At 43.2% G+C, this 13391-nt stretch overlaps 1 protein-coding gene across 1 annotated transcript; it reads left to right on the forward strand.

Moving 5' to 3' along the window:
- Positions 1–272: 272 nt before the first annotated feature.
- On the forward strand, positions 273–4000 carry LOC308094869 (CD2-associated protein-like; the record flags this gene model as incomplete). Its single annotated transcript, XM_080441692.1, has 3 exons — positions 273–304; positions 1190–1290; positions 3788–4000. The coding sequence occupies exons 1-3, from the start codon at positions 277–279 to the stop codon at positions 3998–4000; spliced, it is 342 nt and encodes a 113-aa protein (XP_080297818.1). The 5' UTR covers positions 273–276.
- Positions 4001–13391: the final 9391 nt, after the last annotated feature.

A 13391-nucleotide genomic window follows, 5' to 3' on the forward strand; every position in this document is an offset into this window, starting at 1 on the left:
AATGATTATTGTATGGGTTGGGTAATTCTATCTGCTTTAAACTTGGTTTAATGTATAATTGTTTTGTTTATGACTCGGTTGTTTTATTATTTCTTCGTTGGTTTTTAAGTTCGACAAACTCTAATCTTATTCATGTTGAAATGGTAATTAATCATTGAAACTTGAAGCAGTCTCCACACACACAAAGAAGATTGCTGTTAAAATGCACACATTATGTAGATTAATGTCATGAATGTTACGTTTATTAATGTGTTTTTGTTTTTTTATACAGGAGACATGGCAGAGGGCAGAGGTCAACCTATAGGTGACAACACTGTTTCTTATTTATTGAAAGATGATCATTAACTGTTATTGTGTCACATCTAGACCTGTCACAATTATTACATCATCGCCTGATCACAATTATTTGAGATAATCACAATATCTTTTGCATAATCGTTTCCATGTTGAAAAATGTTAAAGTCTCATTGAGAAAGTCATTAAGAAAGTCTCATTTTCTTCACAACGAGACGAAATGGATGCAAGAAGTGAAGTTATAGTTTGACATCTGACTTATGGGGATTAAACAATACACTTGTTTTATTTGTTACCTGGTGGTTGGTCACTAGTAATGAATCGTGTTTTAGAGGGCCTAAATTTACACGAAAAGTTGCGCAACTTTGCACACACATCACAAGTGGTGATAAATTACATATTTTAATGGTCTCAAAAAGGGGCGTGGCCTAATGGCCCAATAGTGCCCCTACAACATTTTTACGTTAAAGCCCCACAATACGATTCCATTTACGTCAATTTATGTAAAGATAAGTTATGAAAGGGGTGTGCGGGCCGCACAATTGGCTCTCGCAGGCCGCAATTGGCCCACGAGCCGCCTATTGGGAATCATGTTCAGGGAAATGTCAAGTGTTGCCCCAACGCAAGTCGTGGGTTACAGCTGTCATGACCGGGGAATCCTTGGGGGAATATGGTGTTTCTATGAGATGCGCACGCACACACACACACACACACACAGACACACACACACACACACACACACACACACACACACACACACACACACACACACACACACACACACACACACACACACACACACACACACACACACACAGGTGATGTCTCTATCTTCTTGCCGTTGAGCAGGCTAGTGGTCTAACTGGTGTATTCTGTCCTGTGTTTGTCATTGCAGAGCAGAACAAGAGGCAGTGTGAGGTATTGTGGGACTACCAGGCACAGCAGGAGGATGAACTGGAGCTCAAAGTGGGAGACATCATTGACTTCATTAAAGAGGTATTTATTACCCTCACCTGGCTGGCTAACGCACTAAGCAGCAGGATGACAGCTACTGTATTCCCTAACTCCAAGCTAGCAAACTTACTAACTATTGTTATTACATCTCAGCCATTCCCCTGCATATTGTTGCACACCCTGTTTGTATAATGTGGAGTTAGGAGAGCTCGTCATTGAAGTCATGGTTTATGTACTGGTATACTGGTGGTATACTGGTAATGGGCTACTGGTCTATTTAGATGCTTTTGTAAGACCTTCGGTTTTCTATTGTTTATTTGCATGTCATCATGTCACCCTGGGTCAATTGACCTGGTTGGAGTCAGTGTCCTGATTGTAGTTTGTAAACTAGACAGACTGGATGGAAGATCTGCTACTCAGATGTATAACACAGGGAGGGGGCGGGGCTAGGTGACCAGTGGTGTAGTGGTCCAAGTACGGTGGTGCACCGTGTTCTCACCGTGTTCTCACCGTGTTCTCACCGTGTTCTCACCGTGTTTTCACCGTGTTTTCACCGTGTTCTCACCGTGTTCTCACCGTGTTCTCACCGTGTTCTCACCGTGTTCTCACCGTGTTCTCACCGTGTTCTCACCGTGTTCTCACAGTGTTCTCACCGTGTTCTCACCGTGTTCTCACAGTGTTTATGTAGTTGCACACATTGCACACGTGTCCACACATGCATGTGCGTGTCCACAAGACTGTGGTCTCACACGTCATCCCTAACCTCACATCACCAGGCTTTCACACACCATACCATACAGCTCAATGTACCATTAGTTGTAGTGTTGTGGTCTGGTGTCAATGTGTTACTTAGAACAATAGGCAGCACCCACCTGCTTTACATAATGTTGATGTTCATCTGTTTCAGAGCAGTTTAGCTACTGATGCAGTGCTTCTAATGACATTAATGATGACAGATTTGTCCAAAGAAACGTGTCAGAATTATTATATTCAACTAGAACAAAATCACTCAAATGTACAAATGACTTTACAAAAATCCATCTCAGTTGAATATAGTCTCGTTGATATATAGTCTCGCGTGGCCAGACTGTTGCCTCCCACAATTTACAAATGTTTCCGGCATACAGTCTGGGACTCGGAAGCTCTGATCATGCTTAAGGGGAAAGCGGAAGCCCCTCCCCTACCCACTTCCGTTCTAGCATTGTGCAGTGGGGGCGCAAAGGAGTCCGACTGGAATCAAAACAACAAGTGTTGAAGATGGCTAGTTCGTTAGCAGCAATGGAGATTTCAAAAGCTCTTTTCGAGTCAACGCTCTCTGAACTTTGTCTAATCCACAGTGTTAATAATCTATATAGCATTCAGAGATTGTGGAATAGTTGTCTGGTGACGCGAGACTAGTTTCCACTGGGACTACAGGTCCGCGGGCACCGCGTCGTGATTGGTGGAATGTCTTTCCGGTCTGAGTAGCATAGAACAACTTCCGTTAAGCAGATTTCGGGAAGTGGAGTTCCAGACTCTATATAGCATTCAGAGATTGTGGAATAGTTGTCTGGTGATGCGAGACTACGCAACAGAGGTACCCTCTACTTCCTGGAAGTACACTCTACTTCCTGGAAGTACCCTCTACTTCCTGGAAGTACACTCTACTTCCTGGTAGTACCCTCTACTTCCCTATTTTTGGAGCCGTATTTGGAGCCCAAATGCAGCCGATTGGAGCACCAGGCAGGCGCAGTACCAGGCAGGCGCACTAGGGTTTCAGGCGATAGAAGCATGCACAGAAACGTCCTAAATGCAGAAGTCTTGCAATTCCAGATTTAGCAGAATCAAGGAACTTAGATAAGAAGGAAAGGACACAGGGCATGCGCCATGAGGCTCATGGGTGGAAAACTCTCACCAGAAATAAGATTAAATACATTGCAGTGAATGAGAGCTGGCTGGACCAGCTTATGAACAAACACTATTTCACTAGTGGGAAAGTCCCACTGTGTGTTACTGACAAACCTGGAGTTCAACCCAGAGAATATGTGTCCATTCTGGTTCAAATAAAAACATTTCACTCATCAAAATAATGGGGGGGGGGCACCTGTCAGTAGGGAGTGTTGGGCGGGAGGAGTTGGACGAAGGCCCAACGTCCTCCTGGTGGGGTCTCCTCACTGGCAGGTGAGTCAGTAGATAAAACAGACGTGACAACACAGACATGTGTGAGAGGAGGAATTAATTGGGGAGAAAAAGGGGTTAAAATAATTGCCTACTCTGAGTTTTAGGAAACAATAAAGAAATAAAATAACATCCTGAAAATAAACATAAAAACACAAACAACATAAATGTGATACATGTGTGTGCGTCACATTCATTTATATATATATTTTGACTATTATGTTTCATGTTTAGAATTGTCTTCATATATTCTGGTTGCAGATGTTACTCTCCAAATGTTCTTTCAGAGCATGTTGTCCAACTGTTCAACTTTTAATAATACATCAAAATACATAGTGGAAGTTCAGGTGGATAAACAACACCTTATGTCTTGTACCTTCAGGGTGGTCATGCTGGATGGTGGTTCGGCAGCTTGAATGGCAAGTCTGGGTATTTCCCCTCCAACTATGTCAAAGAAGTAGAGGCAACGGGAGCTGAGACAGGTAAGACTCACAAGCTGTCTGGGCTTCATTTAACGAGCTACACCATGACATTATTTTTTTCATATTTATTTGTGTTTTTTTGGGCTCCCCTGCGTCCATTCTACCCCCAATAAATAATTAAATAAATAAATACATAAACAAACTAGAAAAAGTGCTCCTCGGTGTATTACTTTGTGTTTGTGGGTTCATTCAATGAAGACACGTTATTGAAAGAGTAGAGGTTCTTTACTGGTTGAATCTTGAATATTGGTTACAGGAGAGGCACAACAACAACCGTTTGCTCGCGGGCTTTCAGACATGAATGAATGAGATTCTTGCGCATGCTCTGTGTGTCCTAGCTAGGCATTACTAGTCAACGGATGTACTGATCAACACAGGCAAAAGTAATCGAGTAGGCAAATAGGATTTGCTCATATCATTACATCTCCTTTTCTTAAAATAAAAGTTGTACTTTTATCAAATGAAATGAATAATTGCACTCTGCATTTTAACAGTAGTATTCACAACTCAGTATAACAGTATTCACAACTCACACTCTTAGCTGCTTACAACAAACTTAAATTCACAGTATTCACAATTCACTTTTTTTTTTTTTTTTTTTTTAAGTTCTTACATCACTCTGCAAAAAAGAAATAAACGTTAAATGGTCACAACCAGTCTCTTTGTTGGTTTTACAGTCCTTGTGGACTTTCTGACTGATTGCTGAGGTTGTTCAACAGTCTTTGTTGCTTGACTTGCTGTGGCTGGTGCTTTGAGAAGGTCTCGGCGGTTTCTGCGCAGTACAGCGCCCTCCTCTGTCTGAATGGTGTATGATCTTGGTTGGACCTGGCTCAGAACAGTCCCTTTCTGTGACCATGTGTTTGTTTTGTCTTTGAACCTTATTTGGTCACCAGTGTGTAGTTCAGGTAGGTTCCGTGTTCCTCTGTCATAATAGAACTTCTGCTTTTCTTTCTGTTGTTCTTTGATAATCCTCACTTTCTCCCCTTCTTTTGTTTTGAGCAGGTTCTCTGGGATGGGTAAGTTTGATCTCAGCAGGCGTCCCATGAGGAGTTGGGCTGGAGACATACCACACTCGAGTGGCGTTGTGCGGTATACCAGCAGGCTTTGATAGAAATCAGTTCCACTGTCTGCTGCCTTGTACATCAGTTTTTTCACTGTTTTGACAGAATTTTCCCTTAATCCATTAGACTGTGGAAAGTGTGGGCTTGAGGTTGTGTGCTTAAAGTCCCACTCTTTGGCAAAGGTTCTGAACTTCTCATTTGCAAATTGTGGACCGTTGTCCGAAAAAACCTGACTAGCCACACCGTGTCTGGAGAATATGGCTTTCATGCATGTTATCACTGCTTCTGCAGTGGTGGTGTTCAGTCTACAGACCTCTGGATACAGGGAGTAATAGTCTGTGACAACAAGATAGTCTTTACCTTGACATGCAAACAGGTCAGCACCCACCTTCTGGTAAGGTCTGTCTGGTGCTTGATGTGGGTGTAGTGGTTCTGCAGGGTGACTTGCTTGATATTTGAGGCATATTGTGCAGTTTGACACTTCAGTTGTGACATCTTGATTTATTCTAGGCCAGAACATCACTTCACGTGCTCTCTTTTTGCACTTTTCGATTCCCAGATGTCCTTCATGAATCCTTTTGAGCATCTCCTTTCTCAGGCTCTTTGGAATGACAATTTTACTGCCTTTGTAAATGATGTCACCGACCTCAGATAGCTCAGCCCTGTAGTTCCAGTACTCTGCTGTTTCTGGTGAGCAGTTTTGTTTCACATTGGGCCATCCATTTCTGATGATTTGACTCAATTGTTTCAGTGTTTCATCCTTGTTAGTCTCTGTCCGTATGAGCTCCATCTTCGCATCTGCTACTGGCAGTGCACTTGTGATCATGTGTACATAGGTATCCACATCTTCATCCAGTTTAGTGTTTGCACGCTCCTTTGGGTCAACAGCTCTGGATAGTGTGTCAGCTGTATACATCAGCTTACCTGGTGTGTATGCAACGTTTAGTGAGTAGCGTTGCAGCCTGATCATCATTCGTTGTATGCGGAGTGGACAGTCATTTAGTGGCTTTTGGAACAACGTAATCAAGGGCTTGTGATCAGTTTCCACACTGATTACTTGTCCTGACACAAACTGATGGAATCTCTCGCAGGCATACGTGATGCTGAGCAGCTCTTTCTCTATCTGTGCATATCGCGTTTCCGGGTCTGTCATAGAACGTGATGCATATGCTACAGGTTGCCAGTCCTCATATTTTTGTAGTAGAACTGCACCGAGCCCACTCTGTGATGCATCAGATGATATTTTGATAGGTTTATCTGGGTCATAGAACCTCAGGACCGGTTCCTCTGTGAGCAGCTTTTTCAGTTCAGTCCATGACTTTTCATGCTCATGATTCCACTGCCATTCTATGTTCTTTTCAGTTAGTTGTCTCAGTGGGGCCATTTTTTCTGACAGGTTGGGTATGAATTTTCCCATGTATGTGATCATCCCATTAAATCTTTGCACATCTTTTTTGCATTGTGGCCTTGGCATGTTTTCGATAGCAGACACCTTTCGTGGGTCTGGTCTGACACCTTCGCTGCTGAGAATGTCTCCCACGAATGTCAACTCTGTCACACCCAGCTGACATTTCTCTTTATTCAGCCTCAGGTTTGCTTTCTTTGTTGCTGCTAGCACAGCTTTCAGTCTCTCATCATGCTCAGCTCTGGTGGCACCCCATATAATGATGTCATCCATTGAGGTATCAACTCCTTCTACAAGCTCATAGATCATGTTGATTGTTTTGTGATACACCTCAGGAGCTGAAGCAATACCAAATGGTAGTCTTAGAAATCTATATCTGCCAAATGGGCTGTTGAACGTGCACAGTTTTGAACTTGGCTCGTCCAGCTTCATCTGCCAAAATCCTGAAGACGCATCTAGCTTGCTAAAATATTTTGCATTTGCAAACTGTGCCATGATGTCTTCACGAGTAGGAAGCTTGAAGTGTTCTCTCCTAATAGCTCTGTTCAGATCTCTTGGATCCAGGCATATTCTGAGTTTTCCATTCTTTTTGTCCACTACAACGAGGGAACTCACCCACTCAGTCGGCTCATCTATCTTCTGAATCACGTTCAGGCTCTCCATCTTGTCCAATTCTGCTTTTAGTTGCTTTTGCAGAGCAAATGGGACTTTTCTGCATGGATGTATGACTGGTGGCACACTTTTGTCTACTCTGACAGTGTGTTCTCCTGGCAGGCAGCCTAGACCCTGAAACAGGTCTTTGTACTCCTCCATGAGTTCATCATATATAGTCTCTTTTTTTCTGTCCACGACAAAGACTCTCTTCACCAGGTGTAGTCTCTCACAGGCTGATAATCCTAGTATGGCCTGCACATCCCTGGGTACAATGATGAACGACAGTTTGTGCACTTTGTCTTTGTGTGTCACATTGACAATGCATTTTCCTTTCTTTGGTATATCTGCACCTGCATAGGCTGTCACTTTCATGTTTGCTCTATGTATTTTTGGTCTGGGTCTTATTTTCATGAAGTCAGTCTCTGACATGACATTCACATTCGCTCCAGTATCCAATTTGAATGGAAGATGTATGTCATTCACTTTCAGTGTTGTTATCCAATCATTTTCTCCTTTTTCATCATCATTTACAGCGTCCACGTAGAATTCCTCCACTTCATCATCATCAACTGCATCTACCTTGCCTTTCTGTGCTTGGTTCTTGCAGCAACGGGCATAATGGTTGTCTTTATTGCAATTATTGCACTTTTTCCCATATGCAGGACACTGCTTAGGTGGATGTTGTGTACCACATCTAGTACAAGATTTCTGATTGGCCATTTTATTTTTGTATGGTTGTCCTGCCCCTTTTTTCACATCAAAGGTCTTATTTTTGTGGAATCTGTGTGTGTCTTTCTTCACTGCATCCACATTGCAACTAGTGTCGCTTAACAGCTCTTTAGCCTGAGATCTCACCGTCTCTGCAGCTCTACACAGTGCTAAGGCTTTCTCCAGGTCCAGATCTGACTCTCTGAGCAGTCTCTCTCTCTCAGACCATTATCTGTGATGCCACACACAATCCTGTCTTTAATCAGTGATTCTGTCAATCCACCGAACTCACATGTCTTGCCTCTGTTTTTCAGCTCATTTACATACTGATCAATGTTTTCTCCCATTTTCTGCACACATGTGAAGAATCTGTGCCTTTCAAACGTCACGTTGCGTTTTGGAATGCAATAAGCTTCAAACTTTTCCATTATTTTGGGTAGCTTCATTTTATCTGCCTCAGTAGCAAAGGTGAAGTTATTGTACACTTCTAGTGCTTCATCTCCCACGACATGCAAGAAAACTGATGCTTTCATTTTAGCACTCTTTTCATCAGCTCCAATTGCAGCTAGATACAGTTCAAAACGCTGTTTGAATCTCTTCCAGTTTTCAGCCACGTTACCTGTTAGCTGAAGAGCTGCTGGTGGACGTAAAGCTTCCATTCTTGCTCCGTTTACAGTTCTCAAAGGTTAGTAACGTTGTCGTCTTTTTCAGCCGGTTTATTGCATCATCTTACATTCCTCGGATTCCTTTTTCTCCGTGGATTCCGTGTATCGTTCCAATTTTCAAACTCTTCTCTTCCAAGCCAGTTCTGACACCATGTATTACTTTGTGTTTGTGGGTTCAGTCAATGAAGACACGTTATTGAAAGAGTAGAGGTTCTTTACTGGTTGAATCTTGAGTATTGGTTACAGGAGAGGCACAACAACAACCGTTTGCTCGCGGGCTTTCAGACATGAATGAATGAGATTCTTGCGCATGCTCTGTGTGTCCTAGCTAGGCATTACTAGTCAACGGATGTACTGATCAACACAGGTAAAAGTAATCGAGTAGGCAAATAGGATTTGCTCATATCATTACACTCGGAGCACAGGTCTCCGCCAGGTCAGGTAGGTTAGTGTGGGCCAGCAATGTTGGGAATTGGCCAATCAGGCTGGAATGGGAAAAATCGGACGGATCGGAGGATCCGTCTTGATCACTTGACTTAAGAGATAATATGTACCGATTTGCGTGATGTTTGGACTACATTTGTAGGAGTAATATGAAAAAAAAAAATGCAAAAATCGGCCTCCTGGTGGTGCTATAATAGGGCAATGTAGAAAGGGTGGCATTTGTTCCTCAACGTAGTGCAAATATGCGTGCAAAGTTTCACCGCAATCGGATGCTGTTCCAAACGGGCCACTCCTGCAAACTTAAGATGTCAATGTTAGCCAATCAGGATGGAATGTGAAAAGTCAAACAGATCCGTCTTGATCACATGACTATAGAGATCATGTGTAGTGTGTACCGATTTGGGTGAAATTTGGATCAAATCTGAAGGAGTAATATCCAAAAATATGTTTTAAGTTTGGTGGTGCTATGAAAGGCAGATGTGAAAAATGCAGCAAAAAGGTTTTCCTGGTCCTCTAGGGAGTGCACATACAAAGTTTTACACAGATCGGTGCAGTTATAGGTAAAAGCACAAATTGGCCTGTTATAGCGCCACCATGAGGCTGATTTGATATTTTTCAAGTGGCATTTCTTTCTCGGCTTAGTGAGAATGTGTGACACATTTTCACGGAAACTGCATGCTGTGTTCATGATTTCAGGCATTTTGTGCAAAATGGAGCACTCGTACAAACTTTGGAAGCCATTCATAGCCAATAAGCCAATGGAATATGAAACATCTGAAAGAACCGTTTGGTTTAATGACTAGAGATACTGTGTAACGATTTGAGTGACGTTTGGATAAAATCTGTAGGAGTACAAAAAGCGTCCTCACGGTGGCACTATAACAGGCCCATGTGAAAAATTTGGGCCAGAATTTCTGAATTGGCATCCAGGGAGTGTGTGTGCACAGTTTCGCTGTGATCAAGCCAACGGTGCTGGAGATTAGCTGATCACAGACGCACGGACACACACACGGACACACGGACAGACGGACAGGGTGCAAAACATACTCTCTCGCCATGCCTTTCGGCCTGGCGAGCAAACAAGCAAACAACACAGAACACTCTGGCTTTCACTTTTCTGAGAATGTGTCTCTGAAGAGGGAATTTAATTTGCTACTGGCCAATCACAGCGGGCCTTGGCTTTTGGATTTGGCGTGGCCTAATGGCTCAATACTGCCACCTACAAAATGTCAACGTTGAAGCCCCACAATATGGTTTTGCCTACATGTATGAAAATTGCTACCCACCTGTACCAAAATGGCTGACAGTAAGTCAGCCATTTTGAATTTATAGTGACGTTTTAGTCCTTTTTTTGCCATTTTCACGGGTCGTACTTTAACAAACTCTTCCTAGGAGGATGGTCAGAATCACCTCAAACTCGCTCTGAAATAGAGAGAGAGAGAAAACAACACAAGTGTATGCAGTAATGCATACACATTTTAACATACTGCCCCCCCCTCCCCCCATAACAATGTAACCAATAAACTGTAGTGCAAATAAACCATGAAATGTAAATGCAACGCAAACCATGAGCAGGGCACCACAGGGAATTGAACCCCGTCCGCAAATGGCACGAAAATCGACAAAAGCATGAATCACAGATCAGTAAAGACAGCGTACAACAAACAAAATGGTTCCTACCTTCCAGCCATCTTCACTGCACACGCTGCAACAACAGCATAGAGTTCCTACCTTCCAGCCATCTTCACTGCACACACTGCAACAACAGCATCGGGGGGGGGGGTTCGTCACAGCAGATCATCTGCTTCTGTTCTCTGAGTCTTCCTCACTCACTCCAGCCACCAGAATGTCCTCAAGATGTCTTCTTCTGGTAAAGAAAAAGACAAAAGGGTTGAGTTGTGTAGGCCTACAGGGTCACATTGTGGAAGCCTTCACTACCGTGCTTAGTCTTTCATAGAGTTTCAGAAATACACAACTAAGACAGCTAGCGGACCCCCAAATTAATTTATATTTGGCCACAGACCCCCATCTGAAAACATGTGCCAGGTACTATAGAAGTACTATAGAAGTACTATAGTACTTCTCCTTCTGCTTTCTCCCCCCATTCTTAATACACACACACTTAATACACACGCGCACGTGTGTGTGTGTGTGTGTGTGTGTGTGTGTGTGTGTGTGTGTTTTGATATCGTTGGCCAATAGGATATCGTTCTGTGTTGAAAACAAGCCAACATGAATGTGCTATTGTAGCTAGTTGGGGGGGGGGGGGGGGGGTTGTATCTTAGCAACACTGAAAGCGCTAACTCACATTGGTCGTGTAAATGAGCCAATGAGAGTGCATTCTCAGACACTGTGCATTACTGCAACTTTTGGACAAGATTTGGCTTGTTTTTGGCTTGTTTTTGGAGGTCGTTGGCTTATTTCTCTCACGAGACTTGGCAACAGTTTTTTCCCCCCAATGTCGTGCCATATGTCAAAATGACCGGCTTCACCGGGAATCGTGCGCGTGTATTTTGCTAAGAGATTGGTTGCATAGTTTAATTGATATTAATTTATTTGTGCATTACATTTCCCCATCCACTTTAATGGGAAAATGAAGTATTCAAGTATTTTTTTCTCAGAAACTGTAAGGGCTAGAATTACAAGACTTGGAGGGGTGGTTCATGATTTAGTCAGAAATTATTAAAAAAATAATTACACCAGTCGGCCTCATGGTGGCGCTATAAAAGCCCCCAAATTTGAATCACATGTCAAGGGTGGTTTACTCAACGAATCCCCCAAAGCATTTCCACTTTGATCCATAGGGAGCGCCGCAAATTCGCAAAATGTAACCGTTTGATGCAAAAACATGATTTTGGGGGGATCAATCCTCTCAAAATGAAACGCAAGCGATCTCAGGAGTGACGTGACAATGTAATTGGCCTCCCGGCGTATTCCTCGAGTCCCGGCGGCCGTGACCCACGTCGGCGCAACCACACTGAGACACGTCTTTTAGTTTCCAATTAAGGGACGTGTGTGTGTGTGTGTGTGTGTGTGTGTGTGTGCGTGTCTTTAAGTGGCACATGTGTCTCCTGTTTGTGTTTGATTAGTGTAAATGGTTGCATGTTTGTGTTGCAATCAGCCACAGCTGTTGAGGCCTTGCTCATACAAACACTCTTGGTCACTTGTTGGAGTGGCTGGCACCGCTCAAAAAGCACCTTACCCTAAAAAAACATGAAACAAAAGGTTTCTCAACTGTTTTTAGGTGTCCTTAATAACATATTAAAATGTCCTTAATAACATATTAAAATGTCCTTAATAACATATTAAAATGTCCTTAATAACATATTAAAAGTTTACCAAAGTCTGACCACTAGAAAGGTGTGATTTTCACGCTGGCGTCCAAGATGGACAAACATGCATTAAATGACCCTAACTCTTTCATTATGTATCCTAGACAAGTAATGTTTGTGTCAAAGCCTCCATTGGACATGTCCAATACATGTCCAGATGCAATTACATCATTGTGAAATCCAATATTTTGTGTGTTTTCTATTAAAACCCACTGAGTCACCCGTTCCAAGTTAACTAAGTTACTATAAAGAATACATCACATGGATGCACCTGGGACGTATCATCAGTGTTGTAGCCTGGGGTCATCATCGGGTGTTTCGGGTCTCGCAACAACATACACCCTCGCCCTGGTGACCCAGCTGGGGTTGATCAAGCCCCAACTTACATCCCAGGTAGCTACCCACGGTCAGTCCTATAGGGAAAGACAGGGACACTCAGTCCACTTCTCCAGAACTACTCTGCCGGAACTCGGGGGAGGCTCTGGCACGTGGAGGGACTAGGCTCTGTGGGAGGCCTCCTGGCCGGGCTCCTCCTTCGTCTCACCAGGTCCAGGACCTGAGCACAGTACCAGATCCTCTGCACCGCCCCGATCCAAACATTTCCTTCTGGCGTGATGGTTCCTTGGGCCGACACCACTAGATTGGGCCGTCTAATGGTATTAGCTCCACTTGCGGTTTGCTTGAATGGCCGTCCTAAAGGCCTCACCGTGGGTTTGTTGGGCTTCTTCCTCACGGAAGACACAGTATTATGTATTAAATTACCACCCAGTTATTGTGTTTACATTAGTTATTTTACTTGAATAAGGCTTCATGATATCTAGAAAAACAGCTAAACAAAACACAATGAATTGTCCAGTTTTCAACATTTCAGAAGGTGGTGGTAGAGATTATTGGCAGTTAATAGATAGTATGTTTGCATTATTTAAACATTGTGGATCAAATTTAGCTCAAACTAAACGTATCTTTGACTATACACCCCCCCCCCCCTTCCAGAGGAAAATACATGTTCTTACAGTATGAACCAATCCCTCTGCTCCCCCCCACACACACACACACACACACACACACACACACACACACACACACACACACATAAAGGTCATCATTCCTCCTCTCCATAAACAACAACTCTTCTTTTTATATTATGGGTGCGTTCAGTGCTGTATTTCTGAACGCACCCCTAAAGACAAGCACAGTGTCATCTTGTAGGGGCGTGTCATGTTGTAGGGGCGTGG

Source organism: Gymnoscopelus braueri (genome assembly GCF_963280865.1).
Source record: "Gymnoscopelus braueri genome assembly, chromosome: 11".
NCBI classification, from domain to species: Eukaryota; Metazoa; Chordata; class Actinopteri; order Myctophiformes; family Myctophidae; genus Gymnoscopelus; species Gymnoscopelus braueri.